General features: G+C 44.3%; 1 protein-coding gene across 3 annotated transcripts in view; it reads right to left on the bottom strand.

Moving 5' to 3' along the window:
• The window catches only part of ADGRD1 (adhesion G protein-coupled receptor D1), a 428,743-nt gene that overhangs the window by 111,753 nt on the left and 294,507 nt on the right, over nucleotides 1-22,483 (bottom strand). For all 3 annotated transcript variants that reach the window (XM_030219508.1, XM_030219506.1, XM_030219507.1), the window contains 2 exons: nucleotides 21,850-21,961; nucleotides 13,209-13,362 (listed from right to left, as the gene is read on the bottom strand). In XM_030219508.1, coding sequence (XP_030075368.1) covers nucleotides 13,209-13,362; nucleotides 21,850-21,961 — 266 coding nt within the window. The remainder of the gene's footprint in view (nucleotides 1-13,208; nucleotides 13,363-21,849; nucleotides 21,962-22,483) is intronic.

Here is a 22,483-nt window from a genome sequence, read left to right as displayed (position 1 = left end):
CGTTCCTTTTATCTCGCTGCACCTCACGCCTGGAATAGACTTCCCGAGCTTGTAGGTCTAGCCCCGTCTTTGGCCGTTTTCAAATCCAGGCTAAAAGCCCACCTCTTTAACGCTGCTTTTGACTCCTAACCACTACCCTTTTATCCCCACCTCTTTAATTCCCTTACCTCTTAGTTGTTCTGTCTGTTTGTCTGTCCTATTTAGATTGTGAGCTCTTTGAGCAGGGACTGTCTTTTCATGTATGGTGTACAGCGCTGCATATGCCTTGTAGCGCTATAGAAGTGATAAGTAGTAGTAGTAGCTTGTAAAAGGACTCCTTAGTGCATTCTATCCGGGTGCCTAACTTCAGCACCCTTTCTTGAATTTAGCCCGTCTCAAAACAAACTCATTTGCACAGCTCTGCTGCTATGGATTTGTCCTTGAGACCCAGAGTTGAAACCTTATCATCTAAGGCAGAGGCTGGTGCTTAGAACTAACCTGTCAGTTTAATTTTCGGAATATTCATAATGAATATGCATGAGATATATTTAACATGCAAAGACTCCACTGTAGGCAGAGCCATTTCAGTGGATTTTGAGCACTCAGCTTGAGGATCACTGATCGCCCTGTTGTGGAGGCACCCCCTAACCAATCCAGTTTTCAAGAAGCCCTATTGGGAATATACACAGTGGGGGGTTTTCTAGTGAAAAAGGTGCTGGTACTCCAATGCCAGGCCACCCTTCAGGGGTGGGGTGATCATTGAGGGACCCACCCCACATTAGCCAGACCCCCTGCAGCCAGTCACAGAATCTATGACAAGGCAGAATTGGTGTGTAGGGCCTGAGCTCTTTCATTAAAACTTGGGGTCCACGGGTCAATTTTAGCAGACAATGGAAAAGGTGCCGGTACTCAGTACCCCCAAATAGCCCCTCAAAAAAAGCCCTGAATATACAAAAGTTCTATTTGCATTCACTGGAGACCCAGTGTATACAGATCTACGTCACGCATATCTACTGTGGCAATCCTGAAAACCTGACTTGTGTCGTGTGCCTTCAGGAAAGGTTTGGGAAACACTGGTTCTATTAAACTATCAGCTTGCTGCTTGGATCCAGCCGTCCTGCGGCAATTGTTGCTGATACAAACACTGCAGCACCAACCAGACTTCATCAGGTGACATTTGCAAAGAGTAGACAGGGATTTGTCTATGCAAATTATTTCAGATCAGTTCCAGCAGTGGCATGAGGAGAGCAGATATGATTAGAAAAATGCCACCAACAGATTTTGAATACATTAAGACTGAACCTTTGAGGTTCCTTCAAAGCAATTTTCTATTACTTGCAAGAGCAGGGCATATTTTGTTAAAAGTATGTTGCTTGTCTCTGTCTGTGCTGGAGATGACTAAATCCTTGACTGGAAAAATAATATCTCTACAGAAAAGTCCTTTTCCTTATTATCAGAGAAGTTTTGACATTCTCCAAAAGCATCTGTCTTATATTCTAGCCACCAAATTGAAATATTTTATACATGACTTTTAGCTCAGGCATGTCAAGCCAGATCATGTCTTAGGGTCTGATCTCTAGTCATTCACTCTGCCTCTGTGCTGGGAAATTTTGTTGTCACAAATAATAAAACAGGATCATGTGCCCCTGGTAATCAGTGGGGATGGGCTGTCATTTGTGACAAAATGTCTTCTGCCAATAATAGTCTTCTTAAACAGTGCTCACTATCCCCCGGATTTTGTATAGATCACCCAAATCTGGATGCCCAGATTTGGCCATGGCTCCCAGATCTGCTTGCAAACCAATTAGTCAATTAGGCATTAACAATTATTGGCATTAACAAGCACTTAATTGGCAGTAATTAGGAGTTATGCGAGGATCTGCCCAATGCCTTAGTCTATAACATGTGTGCCTAAGTTTCAAAGCACAGAACTCCAAAGGGGGTGTGGTTATGGGAGGGGCATGGGCTGGTCAGGGGCATTCCCAGAATTTAGGCGCAATGTTAAAGAATACCTGCATATCTGCGCCTAACTGCCTTCAGTTGGGTGCTAACATGTCACGACTGTGGTCGTGATCCCTCTGTGACTCACCTTATGTCCCGATGGTCAGCTGCTGAGCTGGCTACTGTCTGCACTGTTTCTTTCCTGCATAGGCGGTCGGTGGCCCAACTGTTTGGGGAGGCTAAAGGGGGCGGGTTAGGGGTGGGGCCAGGGGTGGAGCTTAAATCCATAATTATCTGATAACACGCAGAAAAAATAAATAAATAAAAATAAAAGCCACAATTAATACCTTTTATTAAATTTAGATATTAGATATGTATCATATGTCAAAGAACAAAGTGGTTGCTCAAAGCATATTCTAACCACAGTCACTCAACTGCAAAACACTATGCACAACTTTGTCCAAAAACACACTCAGAACCTTACTGTACCATAAATATTACACTGAGCAGACCTAATACACCAATATACCACCCATACGGAAAATACCGACTGTCAACAATATGAAACAAGGGATCATATCATCACAATTCTCATGTAGAGCCACAAAACACCCTAATTCATGTTTAATGTGGGATAAAATGCCATAAATAAGTAAATAAATATAAACTTTTAATGTTGAGCACCTGATTCTCAAAGTGGACATATTCCAAACACTATAATGAAAATAAAATGATCTTTTCTACCTTTGTTGTCTGGTGACTTTTTCTGATCATGCTGGCCCAGTATCCGATTCTGCTGCTATCTGTCCTCAGGTGTCAGTGCAAGTCTCTTTGGTATGAACTGCTCATGTGCAGGTCAGGAAGTCACCCTCATTAAATATCTTTCTGGCAACCCAGGACACCTCCAGCCAACCCCCCCCCCCCCCCCCCTGCTTTCCCAGCAGTAAGGTAAACAAACCATAAACCAATTTCTACAACTGCTAGAGGGCTTTCACTGCAGCTCCTGCTGTGAGGATGGAGGTAAATCAACAATTTAATCCCCTCAGAGCAGCTGGACTCCACAGCTGATCCATTCTGCTGCAGCAGGGGGGAGGCTTAGCCTCTCCAAGCCTCTTATACCGGGCGCCTATGCTTTCCTGTGTGTTTCAAGCCTCACTTTGGGTTCAGTGTATTTCCTGCCTCTGTCCTGTAGGATCCCCACTTCCTGCGTGTTTCAAGACTCACTTTGGTGTTCAGTGTGTGCCCTGCCTCTGTCCTGTTTACAAGGAAGTGGTGCACTTTCATTCAGTGCCTTTGCAATGCCAAAGGTCTCCAGGTTAGCCCGTGTGCCTGTGTGCACTTCTGCCTTGTTTGAAGTCTGTGTGCCTGTGGGCACTTCTGTCTTGATTTCTTGTTGCCTTGTTCATAGTCTGTGTGCCTGTGGGCAATTCTGCCTTGATTTCTTGTTGCTTTGTTCATAGCCTGTGTGCCCGTGGCCACTTCTGTCTTGATTCCTTGTTTAGGGTGCCTGTGTGCACTTCTGCTTCTGTTCTTCTCGGTCTGTTTGTGTGCTAGGTTCAGCCTTTAGCCATAGTTCTGTTGTTTGTCTGTGTGGGTCAGCTTTGTGTCCTGCCTAGTCTGCCTTGCTTGTTCTAGTTCCCTCTACCTTAGCTTCAGCCTTAGTTCTGTTGTTTGTCTGTTTAGGTCAGCTTTGTATTCTGCTTGTTTCTGCCCTGTGTGTCTTCAGCTCCAGTTCTTGCTTGTGTCTGCCCTGTTTGCTTTCAGCTTCTGTTCCTGCCAAGCTTGTTTGAGTTTACTGAATTCTGCTTGAGTATCCTGAATCCTGTTCCAGTATCCTGTATTCTGTTCCTGCCAAGCTTGTTTGAGTGTACTGAATTCTGCTTGAGTATCCTGAATCCTGTTCCAGTATCCTGTATCCTGTTCCAGCCAAGCTTGTTGAGCATCCTGAGTCCTGCTTGAGTATCCTGTATCCTGTTCCAGCTAAGCTTATTTCAGTATCCTGAATCCTGCTTGAGTATCCTGAATCCGGTTCCTGTATGCTGTTCCAGCCAAACTTGTTTGAAAATCCTGAATCCTGCTTGAGTATCCTGAATGCTGTTCCTGCCAAGCTTGTTCCAGTATCCTGAATCCTGTTTTAGTCAAGCCAAGTAAGCCCGGTCCTGCATCCAGTTCCTGTCAAGCCAAGTCTGTCTCAGCATCCGGTTCCAGCCAAGCCAAGCTTGTTAGTCCAGTCCTACTTGGGGGGGGGGGGGGGGGTTGCCTCCTGCTGCCGCTCGATGACAGTAGGCCAAGGGCTCACATTATTCCAGAGTTCGTGACTGTTTGTTTAAAGCCTGGGACCATGACACTAACATTTACACCAGCCTTTGGTGCTCATGTACAAAATTAGGCATAAATGCACATTAAACTAGTGTTCTATAAAAGATGCTTCACACAGAGCTGCTATTTAAAAAATACTAGCTTAGCACGGATCATCCTGGTGCCTTAAGGTGCCATTTATTTAATCTAGCCCTATATATAAAGAGGGTGTACTTTTCTTAAAGAATGTGCACTCTTTCACAATGGTGCACGCATATGCAAAGTATGATAGTGCACAAGAGCATTATCAGGAAAACAGTGTGCACCTCGTTACACATATCCACACTCTTTAAGAAAAGTGCACCCTCTTTGCACATATCTGGCTAGATTCAGTAAATGGTGTTCAAAAATTGAGGCTGAAAAAAATCAGCACTCTATTCCAGTGCATAAATTTGAGCACCAGAACTTTATGCCTGCTGAAACCGGGTGTAATTCCCGGCGCCCAGTTGAGCGTACATCCTCAGCAACACTATGAACAAATTTTAGGGACGTCCCTGACCCGACCATGCACCTCCCATGGCCATTCTTTTTGGATTGCACGCAATGGAATTTGGGCACACATTGTTATAGAATAGCGCAAAGCAAGATGTGCGCACAAATTCAAATTGAGGCCAATTAGTGCAAATAAAAACCTAATTAGCACTAACTGACTCATTAGACAATTTAGTTGGGCACTCATCTTGGATGGGCACCCAATTTTTGACACCATATATAGAATCTGGGGGAGTGCGCACTCTTTAAGAAAAGTGCACCCTTTTTGCTCTTTTCTGGTTCTAATGACTCTAATTACTTATTTCTTTTGATTTTGAAGTGTTATTTGTATTCACTCGTAATTCCCAATGTGTCCTGGCTTCTTAATATTTATTTATTTATTTATTTATTTATTTATTTATTTGTTGAATATATAATCCGCACTGAGCTAAGTCTGTTGGGTGCAGTGGTGTAGCCAGATCCAGTTTCTTGGATGGGCCCAGAGTTAACTTAGCTAGACGACGCCACACCACGCCACAGCCCCTCCCCTGGAGATATTTTAAAATTTACAGATTTTTTTTCACCTACCCCCACATCAACATCTCTCCTCCTCCATGGCATCCTGGCATCTGCCCGCCCATCACTGAACCTCATCCTTCCCCGGTGTACCTTACAGGTGTCCCTAGCACCTGCAGTGATTCATTATTGCTGCCTCCCCAGCCTCACAGGCTTCCATCGGCTGGGTCCCACCCTCATTGACGTTATTTCCTGTTTCCTTTCTAGCGGGACTCAACCGATGGAAACTTGCAGGGCTGGCGCAGGCAGCAATAATGAATCACTGCAGGTGCCGGGGACGCCTGTAAGGTACACCGGGGAGGGACGGGAAGATGCCGGGAAGCCACGGAGGAGGAGAGATGTTGATGTGGGGTGCTGCCGCTGGGTGGGCCTGAGCCAAGAATGAGTGGACCTGTATCCATCCAGGCCCGTCTGTAGCTACGTGACTGGTTGGGTGATTACAGAATACAAGTATTAATATTGCATTGTATTGTATTGTGCACAATGAGAACAATCTAGATGAAGGCAGGACAGCTGAAATACGTTTAAGAGTAGAATAGTGATTCTTTTTAATGCCCACTGTTTCTGTTACTTTAATGCCAAATAAGGAATTTCCTAAACAATGGGTGACTGCCAGTTTTGAATGGATGTCCTCAAATAGACTGGATACAGGCACACAAAAATTGAATATTTAATAGTTTAATATCTTGGATATCTTGGAAGGAGGAGGCAGATTAGGTGTCTGAAAGTTAATTGACCAGGGAGGGATGGGGGTGGGCGAATAAGGCTGAAGGTTTGTCAAGGGTACCTGAAACCCTTCCACCGGCCTTCCATATCCATGCTGGGCAGGTTAGATGAGTCTTACAGTTTTATCTGCCATTAGATTCCATGTTTCTATACTGATGTTCACTTCTAGCTCAGAAGCGTATTATCCTCTCTTTCATTGGGATAACGAGAGTCGTGTATTTGTGGTGAGCTGGCTCCTGAAGAGAAATTCACACAAATCTCCATGAATGAAGGATGCACTCCAATCAGTCTAGAACCGAAAGTGAATTAATAGAAGCTTGATGAAAGATGAATCTGAGACCAAACAGCTGTCATCTGCCAATGAAGGCCTTTTTTCTTTCAAGCTGCATTAATGATACAGTCCTTGCACCCCACTGGAAACTGAAGCACCCTAGCATTTTTTGTGAAATTGCAAAAACCAGGCAGCATATGGGCGACCCCTATTGGTTCTGTAGTAGCTGTGCCACAGACTCAGTGGAAGTGGGAGGAAGGGGAAATTCATACAACTTTATGAATACTGAGTGACAGTAAGTTATTTTATAAACTGCTTTACGTGACTCTTGAGCCTGGAATGTGATATATGAAAATGTTATATAGAAAGAAAGAAGTGAAAGGCTTGAGGTAATAGGTATTTGTGCCGTATAGCTGAGTTCCAAGAAGCGTGATACCTATTTCAGGGGAAAAGAAGTACATTAAAAAACTGACAAAATGGAATAGCAGCAATTGTACATAAGGCTAGCTGTTCATGCCCTCTCTTGTGCTGAAATATCCCAGAACAATGTTGAGTGATGCTTGGAAGCAGAGTGTAAATAATTATGAGTACAGTTTTGCCTGGATAAAATGGCTTGGTTGTACATTGCCTTCCTCTGTCTGGCTAAAAATATGCACTGTAGGGATGTGGACAGGGAACAAATGTTCAGTTTAGTTTTGGTTCATTTTGGGCTCCTTTTACAAAGCCGCAGTAACGATTCCGGCGTAGCAAATGCAACAAATCCCGTAGGAATTGAATAGGCTTAGTTTCTCTTGCTGTGCCGGAATTGCTAGTGCAGCTTTGCAAAAGGAGCCCTTGGATTTTTTTTCCTAATTGGACATTTTTTTTTCTTCAGTTTGTTTCACACATTCACATTACTAATTATTTTTTTTAAACATGCATTAGAACTTTTTAATGGAGTAAAAAAACAAAAGAAGTAAATCGCCAAAAGACTTTCTGGAAGAGTTCAATTTATTTACCACAAAATTATCAATTGACTAAAACCCATTGATGCAGTATAAACAATCCCACCTACTGGGCTTAAAACAGCTTCTCCTGAAAAGCTTATATGGTACGGAAGCCCCACCCAGTGCATCCCAGGATGCACTGTGCAGGACAGGGGGCTGCCATTTTGGAGGCGGTGCTGGAGGAGTGGAGGAGTGGCCTAGTGGTTAGGGTGGTGGACTTTGGTCCTGGGGAACTGAGGAACTGAGTTCAATTCCCGGCACAGGCAGCTCCTTGTGACTCTGGGCAAGTCACTTAACCCTCCATTGCCCACTGCATTGAGCCTGCCATGAGTGGGAAAGCGCGGGGTACAAATGTAACAAAAAAAAAAAAAAAGAGAAGGGAGTGCTACTTCTTCTTCCAACCATAGGAACCGGCTCTGTGAGTGGTCCTCATTATTGGTCCTTATCTCCAATTAAGTGCCAATCAGCTAATTATCTCCATATGGGAGGGCTGCTAGACCACCAGGATTGGGGGAGGTTGTGTTTGCAGCCCACTGGTCCACCAGGGATTTGGGAGGGGGGTTGGTAGATCTCCAGCCCCCATGTGCCCTTGTGATGGGGGGGTTGGGGGGCTGGAGGTCCAGTGTTGCTCTATGGGGGAGCTTAGGAGGGCACTAGGCCACCAGGGCCTCAGTAGTGGAGGGCCTGGGCTGCCTGACTTTGGATGGGGGTGGGAGCAGGAACAGATGGAGCCTTAACCCTAGCACTAGCTCTGAGCTGGTGTAGAGTTAAGGCGCTATTCTTCCCCTATGATAAGAGCGTGTTCTCTGAAGGACCCTATCATTCCTTTCACTTTCACTAAGGAAAGATGCATGAATGATTACCAGTTGCTTTTGATATCTCTTTCCGTGAAGCAACTGTTCCCAATCCTGTCCTAGAAGCACACCTGGGTTTTCAGGAATATCTGCAGTGAATATGCATGAGAGAAATTTGCATGCACTGAAGACCCAGTCTATGTAAATCTATTTCATGTATATTTATGATGTCTGCCTAGAAAACTAGACTAGTTAGCTGTACCTCTTGAACCAGGTTGGGAAACCCACCGCATCAACCCTTCAGTATAGACAGAAGCAGTTAAGACTTGGATGAATTAAAAAAGAAAAACAGAATTGATCACCCTAACAAAACCTAAATAAAGAAGCATTAGCGACACAGCTTGCTGCACATCACAGGTATTAAGCATTCCAATTATTATCACAGAAGGTCTGTAAAATGTTTGTAATTGGGCTCCATGTGTCTTCTAAATAAATCCACCCTAAAGAAATTCTAATATTTTTAGAATTGCCTACAATCTGGCTTTCCATTCCTTGATATCTTTCCTTTTGCTCAAATGTTTGTTTAATAAAAAGGTGCTCTTTTCACCACCAGTCTGATGAGACATCTGAATTTCACTGCCTGAGGGGTTGCATGGATCTGTAGCTCATCATGTCCTTTTTAGAAGGTAGATCTAGAAAGGGGACACAGCAAGGCTGACTGGCAAATATGACAGCAGACTCTTGGGAGCCTTTTTACTAAGGCGCCTATGCGCATCCAATGTGCGTCAAATTGGAACTACTGTTCAGCCACCACATGCGGTAATTCCATTTTTGATGCGCGTCCAAAACATGCAGTAGAAAGTGTGGCGTTTACCCGGCGGTAATCAGCAGTTTACGCACTTACAATTACCGCCCGGTTAGTGAGTGAGACCTTACCACTAACTCAATGGGTGGCGGTAAGGTCTCAGGCCAAAAATGGACGTGCGCTGGTTTTAATTTTGCCACATGTCCATTTTCGGTCGCACAAAAAAGGCCTTTTTTCCAGGCTCGCTGCGTGCGTCCAAAGCACATGCCTATACCAGCAGAGGCCATTTTTCTGTGCATCTTAGTAAAAGGGCCCCTTGATTTCCAGGGTTGAGACTGCTCCACCATGTGTCAGTCACCAAAAACTGCTTTTGCTGCCTATTATGGGGGCAGTTCTGTAACAGGGCACCAGAGGGCACATGGTAGAAGCCTAGTCTATAAAGGAATATAGGTGCCTACTTTCTTTAATATATGTGCAATAAAATCTTGTATAAGTGTGAGTGCTTAAGTTCTAGAGCTATGCAAATAATTTATAATATTCTAAAAGTTACATACATAAGTCTGAGTCTCACTCGTGTTCTGCCCTGACTCTGCCCATGTGTATACCTACCTGTCAAGTATGTGGTATGTAAGATATGTACCTATTTACTGATTAGGTAGGGATCCCCAAATCCAGTTCTCAAGGTCCACAACCCAGCCTGGTTTTCAGGATTTTCACAATGAATACGTGTGAGATCTATTTACATGTAATGCATATGGAAATCCTGAAGATCAGGCTGGATTGTGGACCTCAAGAACTGGATTTTAGCATTTACATGTGTGGATATACACTATTCTAATGTAATACATGTGTAATCAGAGCACAACTGTGAGCACATACTTGATAAAACTGCTTTTCATATGGAGTATGTAAAGCCTCTCTTCCTCCCTCCCCACTCCAACCCCCCTCCTTCTCTAAGGGAGTGATAGGGAGTAGATGGAATGGTTAGGCCATATGGTCTTTATCTGCCTTCATTTTTCTCTGTTTCTATAATATCTTGGATAGCATAAATAGGAATCCTGTATTTGTGAGATAATCATTTTTTTTAATTCCCACTAAGTCATTCACTGCCTAAGATCCAGCATTTTGCATTCCATAAAGTGCTAAACCCAAATTTCACCTTCCCATGGAATCCTGAGTTGCCAAGGCTGTCATATACCATTCCACTCCATTCCACAACTGAACCTATTAAAAACCAAAATGAAGATTCCCACAATGCAACATAGGGTTGGCAAAGGGGGGGGGGGGGGGGGGGGAGGGGGGACTGCATTTGTGAAAACCAGCACTGGGTCATCTTGACAGTAAGGGAAAGGGGATAGGACTTGATAATTGATATGCTGTTACAATCAATGCAGTTTACATATTATACACAGGTACTTATTTTGCCCAGAGTCACAAGAAGCTGTGGTGGGAATTGAACGCAGTTCTCCAGCATCAAAGACCGCTGCACTACCCAGTAGGCTACTCCTCCACTACCTAAAAAAATTCTACCTGAATAATCCAGAACTAGGCTTATCCTTGAAATTTCATCTCTCATAGTCAAAAATCTATGACTAATATTGACAATTTGATGCACAGAATATAGTTACTCATGTTTTCAGATAGTATATTCCAGAAAATCGCAATGAAGATCAGAATTTGAGTAATGTTGTAATCTGGGTTTTTTTTTTTCTTTTCTGGAAGGAGGAAGAGAAAGAGAGTTGAGTGAAGGGTGGGCCTTGCAAAGGACATGACTAAAATGCAGGGCAGAAATAAGGCATAGGTCAATGATTCCCAAACCTGGTCCCGGAGGCACCCCAGCCACTCAGATTTTCAGGATGCCCACAATGAATATTCATGAGAGAAATTTGCATACATTGGAGGTAGTGCATGCAAATCTCTCTCATGAATATTCATTGTGGATATCCTGAAAACCTGACTGGCTGGGGTGCCTCCAGGCAGGGCCACCGAGAGACTGAGTGCCCCCCTCCCTAGGAGCGTCACCGCTGCGGCTCCCCCCCCCCAGGATCGCTGCCCCCTTCCCAGGATTGCCACCACTGCCGCCGCCCCGCGCTGCAACTGCAAATACCTTGGCTGGTGAGGATCCCAAGGCTCTGCCAGCAGAAGAGGTCTTCCTCCAGCGCTGCTTTTCACTCTATCGCATGGCCTGCCCCGTGGCTGCTTTTTCTCTCATGCCGCGCATGCTCAATTTCAAAAACGAGAATGCGCGGCCTAAGGGAAAAAGCAGTCGTTTGGCAGGCCATGCGGCAGAGTGAACAGTAGTGCTGGAGGAAGTCCTCTTCTGCTGGCGGGGCCTGGGAGGCCCTGGCCCGAAGTCCTGCTGTGTCTGCTCCTTCCCAGTCTCCAAGAGGGGCACGGTGCCAGAGTTTTCTATCTCCTGCTCCTGTCGAGACGCGATCACCCAGGTCCTGTTGAGAGAGAGACCCCAGAGCCAGGCCCCCCAAGTCCGGACCTGGAGTACCCCTTGCCAGTCAGGTCTTCAGGATATCCACAATGAACATGCATGAAAGAGATTTGCATATAATGGAAACAGTGTCTGCAAATCAAGTTCATGCATATTCATTGTGGTTATCCTGCGGTTAAGGGCCCTAATTACTAAGGTGCCCTAGCTTTTTTAGCGCATGCTAAAATGAACATGTGCTAACTGTGTAGACGCCCATAGGAATATTATGGGCATCTACACAGTAAGCATGCATTAATGCTTTGCATGCGCTAAGAATGCTAACGCGCCTCTAGCGTGGCTTAGTAAACAGGGACCTAAGTGTAAGATGCTTTCCTCACCTATCTTTCCTTGCCCTCCTCTCTGCTTGACCCTTCTCTTACCCTTCTTTTTATCCCTCTCCCGCTGTCTTCCTTCAGTCCCCTCTTGTGAACATAGTAACATGAATAACATAGTAGATGACGGCAGAAAAAGACCTGCATGGTCCATCCAGTCTGCCCAACAAGATAAACTCATATGTGCTACTTTTTGTGTATCTGCCATTTTCAGGGCACAGACCGTAGAAGTCTGTCCAGCACTAGCCCCGCCTCCCAACCACTAGCCCCGCCTCCCACCACCGGCTCTGCCACCCAATGTCCGCTAAGCTTCTGAGGATCCATTCCTTCTGAACAGGATTCCTTTATGTTTATCCCACGCATTTTTGAATTCTGCTACCATTTTCATCTCCACCACCTCCTGCGGGAGGGCATTCCAAGTATCCATCACTCTTTCTGTGAAAAAAGTACTTCCTGACATTTTTCTTGAGTCTGCCCCCCTTCAACCTCATTTCATGTCCTCTAGTTCTACATCCTTCCCATCTCCGGAAAAGGTTCGTTTGCGGATTAATACCTTTCAAATATTTGAACGTCTGTATCATATCACCCCTGTTTCTCCTTTCCTTCAGGGTATACCTCGCCTCACCCTATGCTTGGAACAACCTTCCTGAACCCTTACGCCAAGCCCCCTCCCTGCCCGTCTTCAAGTCTTTGCTTAAAGCCCACCTCTTCAATGCTGCGTTCGGCACCTAACCCTTACCGTTCAGTGAATCCAAACTGCCCCAATTTGACTGCCCCTATCGGACCGACCGTTCACTTGTCTATTAGATTGTAAGCTCTTTGAGCAGGGACTGTCTCTCTTTGTTAAATTGTACAGCGCTGCGTAACCCTAGTAGCGCTCTAGAAATGTTAAGTAGTAGTAGTAGTAGTGGTATACATGTTCAGGTCAGCAAGTCTCTCCTCATACGTCTTGTAACGCAAATCCCATACCATTCTCGTAGCTGGAAGGATTCTCGTGAAGTATGGATGCATTTTTTTTCCTATTTAAATTTTTATAGTTCCTTTTTTTTCCCCTATGAATTAGTCTGTAAACCATGCAGTTTCTGCCTGTCAGTTTGCAGCGGATTAGCAAATTGCAATGAAGAAGAAAGTGCCATTGAAAATTAGCAGATAAACTCACAACAGCTGATTTAACTGGCCAGTAGCCATTTCTGGCTGGTTAAATGCTTTGAATATCGACCCTCAAATGCTTAAGAGGGGCCCTCTCAGATGTTCTAATTCAATGGCTCCCTGGTACGTCAGCTGCCTGCCAGGAAGAAGAATGGGACAGGCTGTCTGTTCTCCCAGTCCCCAGTGTGATGTTTTCCAAACAGTAAGAGGAGTCCATGAACAGAGCTTCTAACCTGCAGCTTCCTCCTCTGCCAGGATTCCTTTGTAGGAACTCTATAAAATACATTTATATTGTTTGCCTAGAGCCTACTGAAGAGTAAAGGGATATAAAGACCTACCCCATCCGATTCCATAGTAGTACACGAGCTTGCTCTCTTCAGACCCAAACACCTTGATCACCATGCTGTACAAGTGCAGACCTTCCACCAGCATCCAGGCAAAGGCGCTCAGGAAAAAAAAGTGCAGAAGCATGGCTAGGATTTTACAGGGCACCTTCAATAAGGAAAAAAAAATGAAAAACAAGTTCTGAATCCATTGTACAACTTTCTTTTATAAGCTCAGTCATAACTGAAAGAGCAGGAGACATGTCTAGACCAAAAGTCGATAATATGCAACAGAACCAGGATCATTTAAAGAACAAATACTTTCCATGATAAATTTGTCATCTTCACTGTTGAGCAGGAGTCCTCCACCTACAGTCCTGCCAGTAGAGGGTGCTGTTTCACTATCACATATTCCAATAGAGAGGGACAGTCAGGCTCGGCAGGACTCCAGGGAACCTGACTGTCCTTAACAATTGAAAACACAAGATAGAAGCACCCCACACACACACACACTGGCTGCAATGCAGTTGGAGAACTCCCGCTCAGCTTGGATATTCAATGCCAGGCCATGTCCAGACACCAGTGTAAAATATCTGGGTATATGTGAACAGCCAGAACTTAATTGGCTGTGTTGATAAGTTAAACCAAAGATAAGACTGTTATTTATTTGGTCCTACAGTTATTGCCCAGTTAACTTATCCGGTTAAGTGCTGATTCTGCCCCAGACAGTCCACACAATAGGGTTTAGCGGGACTATTCAGCAGCATTATGCGGGTAAGTGTCATTGAATATTCCCTCAGCATGGTCAGTATGAGTTAACCGGATAAACACCTTTCTTAACCAGTTAATTCATTTTGAATATTCACCCCCTACGTTTTCAGCTGAAAATGAATCTTGATTTAGGAGCTTAAGAGGGGCATAATCGAACGGGGCGCCCAAGTTTTCCTGAGGACGTCCTCACAGGACGTCCCCGTGAAGGGGCGGGGAAACCCGTATTATCGAAACACGATGGGTGTCTATCTTTTGTTTCGATAATACGGTCGGGGATGCCCAAATCTCAACATTTAGGTCGACCTTAGAGATGGTCATCCTTAGAGACGGTCATCCCCGGTTTTCAGCGATAATGGAACCCGAGGACGCCCATCTCAGAAATGACCAAATCCAAGCCATTTGGTCGTGGGAGGAGTCAGCATTCATAGTGCACTGGTCCCCCTCACATGCTAGGACACCAACCGGGCACCCTAGGGGGCACTGCAGTGGACTTCAGAAAAAGTTCCCAGGTGCATAGCTCCCCTACCTTTTGTGCTGAGCCCCTCAACCCCCCCCGAAACCCACTCCCCACAACTGTATACCACTACCATAGCCCTTAGGGATGAAGGGGGGCACCTAGATGTGGGTACAGTGGGTTTCTGGTGGGTATTGGAGGGCTCGCTCTTTCCTCCACAAGTGTAACAGGTAGGGGGGATGGGCCTGGGTCCGCCTGCCTGAAGTGCACTGCAGTACCCACTAAAACTGCTCCAGGGACCTGCAAACTGCTGTCATGGAGCTGGGCATGATATTTGAGCCTGGAAAAAATATTTTTACATTTTTTTTAGGGTGGGAGGGGGTTAGTGACCACTGGGAGAGTAAGGGGAGGTCATCCCCGATTCCCTCCAGTGGTCATCTGGTCATTTAGGGCACATTTTTGTGGCTTGGTCGTAAAAAAAAAGGACCAAGTAACATCGCCCAAGTGTTCATCACGAACACCCTTCTTTTTTCTATTATCGGCCGAGGATGCCCATGTGTTAAGCACGCCCCAGTCCCGCCTTAACTATGCTTCCAACACGCCCCCGTGAACTTTAGTCGTCCCCGCGATGGAAAGCAGTTGAGGATGCCCAAAATTGGTTTTCGATTATGCCGATTTGGGCGACCCCGTGAGAAGGACGCCCATCTTGCGATTTGTGTCGAAAGATGGGTGCCCTCTTTCGAAAATAAGCCTGTAAAGGTTGTGCTTGTAAGTCTAGGACTGCCATTCATTTGCCTAGATTTATTAGACTAATTGAGTGCTGAAAATCAGTGCAACCGGGGGTGGGGGAGGGAAGAGTTGTCAAGCTGTGTTACGGTAATAATCTGCGTTATTTGACCCTTAACGTGACTTAAAGGTACTAATGCAGGTTTTCTTGCCCTAACACAGAATTATTTAAGTCACTGTGGAGTATATAATAATGAGATGCAAAACATGTACATGTACGTAAAGCAGCTTATTACTATATAAATTCTATAATGCAGCTTACAGTATGTTGGAAAAATAACCCCAGCAAAAACATCATGCTGCAAAGCCAGCCAGATACTCCCGGGCTATATTTTATTAAAGGGGCCCTGTTGTGCTGCCTAAGACCCTCACCCTGCCAATTACACCCCTCCAAATCAAGACGCCCTCTCAATGCCCACCCCATTCAACCCCCCCCCCCCCCAAAAAAAAAAAAATTAAGCCCTACACCCAACCAGAAGTCCCTCCCACACAACCAACCTCAAACTTCTGGTAGGACCCACCAACCTCCAGCAGCCTGCCCTTCCCCCCGGCCTACTTTCACAGTTCCGTGGTGTCCAGAGGAGTTAAGAAGGAGTGATCCCCAGTTGCTCCTGCCCTTGCCGGTGTCAGGTTTCAAGATGATGCCAGCGACCCCTAGCGATAGCCTCATAGGGCTATCATTCCCTCTATACTTAATTATATACTTCACCATAGCAAGCACTCAATGGGTTAATTTCAACCACCAATAACCTTTATGGACTACCTAATTATTAATGCCCTCCCTCATTAAATATCCCCTTTGGTAAAGCCACTTTGTGCTTATCTTGGAAGCAATCCCAGCACAAATTAATGCTCAGTGTCACTTAAAGTTCAAACACTGAGAAACAGGAAAGCTTTTCCAAGACATGCTGAGTCTTACACTGGTAGAAATGGGCGAGATTAAAAAAAAACAATAAAAAACAGATACTTCTGAAAGTCAGAAGCCAAGAAGACAACATCATACCAGCTAGGTTTGTCACCATTCAATTCCCTTATTCTTTTATCATGATATTGTAAACTGCTTTGACTTTTATTATATAGCAGGTATCTAATATAATAATTTGCTCCTCCAACATTCCAATGTGTCTCACTGGGATCATAACCACCTGCCGACATCACGCCTTCAGTGTTCTACTCCAACAGTTCCAATGTGTGTCACTGGGATTGTAACCACCTGCTGACGTCACTCCTCCAACGTTCTCAAACATACACACTCCGAGGAAAACCTTGCTAGCGCCCGTTTCATTTGTGTCAGAAACGGGCCTTTTTTTTACTAGTATCAGATAAAATGAACCTTGAACCACAGCTTCACTCCGGTTATACTGCCTCCTTAATTGTGAATTGCCCTATGTCCTTCTACCTGTATACTTCCCTGGGTGAATTTCTTCAAAGAGGAAGATAAAGCAAAAGCACAGCTTATCACAAAGCAGCAGTTACCTTTGAAATAAGCCTTTTCCTTTGGGTGAAAGCATGGGCCATTTCTATCCATGGGCTTAACACAATTTAAGCTCCAATAACTCTGAAGATCCCTGGTTGGTATCATGTGCTGTAGATGCTTTGGGAATGGGACTACCACAATTAATATACATGAGACAGATAGGCATACAAAGGATCTCCAATGTAGGCAAATTTATCTCTTGCATAATCAATGTGGATATCCTGAGAACCCCCCCAGCAGAGGGTTGACAAGCACTGACCTAGTCTATGTATCAATACGTATAGTACAGAATTCTAATAATAATATCAGTCCTGCAGACAATTGGATTCTTGTCAGGTGAAGAAGGCTTGAAACTTGAAAGTACCGGATGCCAGAACAGTAAAAGCAATCCGCCACAGACCCTGAAGAAAGTTCAAAACTCTGGCCATAGTCGGCCGTGGTGCATTGATAATGCCGAGCAATATGTACAGCTACGTTTTGCTATTAAGAGATATATATGAATTAAAACCGAGTAACATTGAATAATTAATGGCGCATGGAGGTTTTTTTTTTTTTTGCCTATGATGATATTGTAAGCTCCTTGATATGGAAGGCTGGTTGACAGATTAAGACCTTTTGAGGCTTTTTCCTCCATTTTTTTCATGTTTTCATTTCTCCATGCTGGTTAGGAGTATGAAGCGTGCAGCTAAAGTTTAAAAGCTGAAATAGAGTCGTGATTTTTTTTTTTTTTTAAGAGGACTATATAATTATATGATACTTTTTATTAGGCCAGTGTAAAGAATATCCAAAGACCACAGAGATCCCGTCTGACATTGTAACTAATGTAGTATAACAGAGAGAAGGAGCGAAGCACAAGCAAAAACCAGAAGAACAAAAAAAGCACCTAGGGCCTTCAAAGAAAGGGGTTAGAATCTTTAATCATATATGTCGATGAGACAAATCTAGAATGGACCCAACACTGATTGAAGGAATGTGTTTGTTCAATAGAGATTCTCTCTGCTTAACTGTGTGCAAAGGGACCACACGGCGTTGCATTACACTGCTCTTTATTACAGCACTGAGTATCACAACATTGCTGCACGTACCTTTGCTATCCATCGTGACCTCTGACGCAGGCGCTGTGCGCCGAAACACAGACCGTGTCGGGTCCATTCTAGATTTGTTTCATCGACATATATGATTAAAGATTCTAACCCCTTTCTTTGAAGGCCCTTGGTGCTTTTTTTGTTCTTATTGTAGCTAATGTAGTCATATATTTACTCTGCTGGCACTTTCTTCCTCTATAGCCAGAGCTGCAGTCCTTCCTGAGGTTGGCATGCTCAGTCCTCCAGGTGGCTTGTCAGAATTCCCACAATGAAAATGCGTGAGATCTATTTGCACACAGTGAAGGCAGTGCATGCCAAAGGATCTCAAGCACATTTTTGAGGGAATCCTGAAAATTCAGTTGGGTTGTGGTCTTCGAGGACGTAGTTTTTCCACCCCAGTTCTAACCCTGAATTTGATGGAATCTGTTTCCTACTTAGCCTTCCTTTCCTTACCACTCATGTTTACTAACCAATTGCAAACACTACTTTGGTTCTCAGATGAACTTTCAGTGTTCTGTATCTTTGCAAAATGATAAATATTAATTGCCATAATTAAATCTGTTAAATTCAAGGCTGAGCTGTGTCTGCAAATAGGTCTTTCTTTAAAATGGCCTTTGTTGACATTGGATAATCAGTGGGCTGATCTGAGGCTGCAAATGCCGAGCGTTCTGGGATACAAATGGTTTCTAAATAATACGCTACGATATTAAACATTGATTTTGGCTCTTTTGTGCCATACTTTGTCATGTGTTTCATTTTGGCTTTTCATTTTCTGTTTTTGACTTTTGATTCTTTCCTCTGAGCACACCATACTGGAGGAATAATGATGCACTGGGGGAAATGCCATGAGTTTATTACTCGAGAGGGCACTCCAAGGTCGGAGGGCTCAGTACATTTCATTATCTGATCCCGACGTGCTTTTGCAATAGGCCATATTATGTTACATTAGAAAGCCAGACAAAAAGTTTTTCAATAAACACTGGGCCTATACTCAAAGAAGTTACCTTAAAGATTTAAGCGCCTATATTTGCCTAAATGAGGGGCCATTTTACTAAGCCACGTAAGTGTCTACGAGCGCCCAATGCACACCAAAATGGAGTTACCGCCCGGCTTCTGTGTCGCTCTTGTGGTAATTTCATTTTTGGCGCGCAGCCGATATGCACATCCAAAAAATAATTTTTATTTTCAGATGCGCGTATTGGACGCACGCCAAGTGGCATTTGACGCACGTAGGTCATTATCACCCGGTTACCGCGCGAGACTTTACCGCTAGGTCAGTGGCTGGTGGTAAGGTCTCAGGCCCAAAATGGATGCGTGGCAATTTTCATTTTGCCGCACGTCCATTTTCGACAAAAATAAAAAAAAGGCATTTTTTACAGGTGCGCTGAAAAATGATTCTGCACGCGCCCAAAACACCTGTCTACACTACCGGAAGCCATATTTCAGCGCAGCTTTGAAAAAGGGCCCCTGAAAGTTTACCCCTCTGAGCACCTAAATTTAAGTGCCTATTTATTTGAGGCACTTAAATTTAGGCACCTAAATTTGAGCACTCAGTAGGGAATGACTGGGAACGACAATGGCAAACAGTCTGCCAAGAAACCATCACACAAGCAGCAGCCCCCATAAATCATTCACAACTTGGTACTTGCCTACAGGGAACTACCTTTGCCTTTATTTTTCACAAAGCACCTAAATTTGAGCACTCAGCTTTTTTGTACAGAGTTGCACAGGGACAAAAATTGCACCCAACCCCTCCCATCCTCACTGGAATTTAATCCAGACCTATCCATACCCACTAAGATCCATTTCATCCCCCACCCATCCCCACAATTAATCTCCTCCATCCCCACCCATACCCACAGGAGTCAATGCTATTACTTACTCAGAAGCCCTCTGTTTCCTCCCGACCCCAACAGCCTCCTGCAGGCTTTTGGATGGTATTCACTATTCAACCAATGAGTGTTCCAGGCCTCAGTCTGGTGTTCCAGCTGCCTCTTTGGGCATACCGAGCCTCATTTTGGCATTTGGAGTGGAGGAGTAGCCTACTGGTTAGTGCAGTGGACTTTGATCCTGGGGAGCTGAGTTTGATTCCCACTGCAGCTCCTTGTGACTCTGGGCAAGTCACCTAACCCTCCATTGTCCCTGGTACAAAAATAAGTACCTGAATATATGTAAACCGCTTTGAATGTAGTTGCAAAAACCTCAGAAAGGCGGTATATCAAGTCCCATTTCCCTTTCCCACTTCAATTGCCTCATTCTGGCATTTGCCAGAGATTTTAACTACATTCCCATTGGAATCCCGCAGCCACTTCTTCCATCCCCATGAGACTCGTAGGGGTTTTGCAGGATTCCTGCGATCCCTATTCTTTGAAGTGTCAGCTGACATGTGATTAAATTGTTTTGTGATTCTCTAATTTCATAGGCTTAGAGCGAAAGAGTTGTGATGCATTCAGTCTGACCAGAATGCAAATACAGTTCTTCAACCCAGTCAGAAGAAGGAATTTGCATATAGCAGTTTTCATCATTGTGATTATTAAGACGATGACATCTGTGAAAATCTATGGGCGGTAACTGACTGACTAAGATTCCCAGCAATCCACTTTTTTCAGCACAGGATCTATTTACTAAACTACTTAAAAGCAATAGCATGTATTATTTGGCAATAGTACAATTTAATGCAGGATTATTTGATCACAAGTTAAATAATAATGAGCTGCAAAGCATGCAAATCAGCTCTCTGCTACAGAAAATGAATAACACAGCTGGCATTAAACCTCGCAGGCAGAGTTATTCATGAAATAATAACAACATCTCAAGAAGCACCGTTCTCTTTCCTCCCTGAGATTATCAGTCTGCTAACTCACAGCCATATGTTCCCAGTGAACAACTTAAAGGTGCTTGCTAAAAACAAAAACCACCCCTTTTCCCCATGAATCCCCTAACCCTGATCCCTTTTCAAAATCACCCTCCCTGGGTATCTCTCTGGTGAGTAGCGTGTATGAGAGATGGGGGGGGGGGGGGGGGGGGGGCGGGGGTAAACACCCTGAATCAAAATGGCAGCCTCAGCCTCCTAGTGGCAATCTCATGGTACTTCTGCTAGGGGATCAGCTGATGTGCTGTATTTAAAATGTTAGTTCTCTCTATTGTACGTTGCTTGGAACATGGTTTGGGTATGATAAATATAAAAGGATAAATAAATAATACTGATGCTCAGTGGAAGCGGACAAGCAAAGATCTGTTTAATAATCTGATTCAGACACAGAAAGTCCGTTTTCAGGTATGGAAAACAATGCTTTGCGTCTGCTGGGACACCAGACCACTCAATTACCATTTTCTGGAGCCTCTAATACGTAATTAAATCGTGTGGCTTTTACACTGGGCTTGGTTTATTTCACTCGCTTTGTGGCACTCAGTATGGATCTGCCTTCACTGTGCAAAAAAGTGACATATCCAGTTTCATTCCATTTTGAAATGAAATGAAAGATCGGTGAAGCGTCATTCATTTTTCTTTTTTTGGAATCCTTTTTCACTTCATTTTTTTAACAAAAAGTCCCTTTTTGCTTGCTCACCTTCACCCCCGGATCTCCCCAGACTCCTCTGAGCTTACCTGCTGTTACCTGTGGTCCCAAAGGGAACAGAAGTAAATCCCCAGATGTTCCTTCTCCATTGGTGCCTATTTCAAAATGGTACTGGCCTTGAATCATCAGACATCATTTTATAAGATAGCGCCATAGGGGTAGGAAAAACTGGGTATGACTCCCGACCCCTTTAGAACAAGGACAATAGCAAACAGAGTGGAGAGGGGGTGCCTGGGAGAGATCTACATAGCTGAGAGTGAGAACAGGTCCAGGGCTGATTTAATTTGGTTTTACTGACCACTATGGTGAAATAGTGTGCCCTCAAATGAAACAGAAAAATGCCATGACACAAAAACCCTCATCAATGAAACTCTAATGAAGCCCGTTCTCTCTTATGCCCCCATCTCCCTTCCCCCCACCTCCTCCTTGCACACATGCCTAGAACTTGGTGGAGAACCCATAGTTGATTGCTGCAGGTTCTGGCTTGTACATATGGCTCACTTACCGTCCCGGATTGAAAATGAAAGCTGATGAGGAGCAGAATCTGTGCAACCAGGATAGCAAAGGAAAGGTTGGCATGGATGTGGTAGCGCTGGTTCCGAATGGTGCTGACAGAGCTAAAAGAAAGGCACACAAGGGTTAAGAACTTTGCTGGCTTATTTCTTAAAATACATTAGGTTTCACCTTCCATGCACGAGTAACTGACTTTCTGGAACGGTTGCAACTATGATTTCATCCATACATTGCAAAGCGGCTCAGGCAAATGCCCTATGGTGATGTCAGAGAGTCAATGGGGACGTGCAATTGTTTGAAATGACATAGGAAATGTCAACAACATATCTTACGGAGTTTCGTGTCATTTTCAAATTGGAACAATATTAAAACCCTCTGAAATTTAGCAAAGGTTTTCATGGTTGTCAATAGCTCATGCAAACCAACAGTAGAGGTGATACAGGGAAAGAAGTGCAGACGAGAGTTCACCAAAAACAATTTTATTGGAAAAAGACCCAACCTGGCCATGATTCAGCTTTGCCTTCCTCAGGGGTCACCAAAGTCTTGAATCATAATCAAAAGATGTTCAATGAAACAACTCCTTATACCTGACTGTAGCAGTGGCACTTCACATGTAAGAGATGGAG

The sequence above is a fragment of the Microcaecilia unicolor genome, chromosome 11 (assembly GCF_901765095.1).
Source record: "Microcaecilia unicolor chromosome 11, aMicUni1.1, whole genome shotgun sequence".
In the NCBI taxonomy this organism is placed as follows: domain Eukaryota; kingdom Metazoa; phylum Chordata; class Amphibia; order Gymnophiona; family Siphonopidae; genus Microcaecilia; species Microcaecilia unicolor.
Note: the sequence above shows the minus strand (reverse complement) of the source record. Positions and strands in the feature narration are given on the sequence as shown.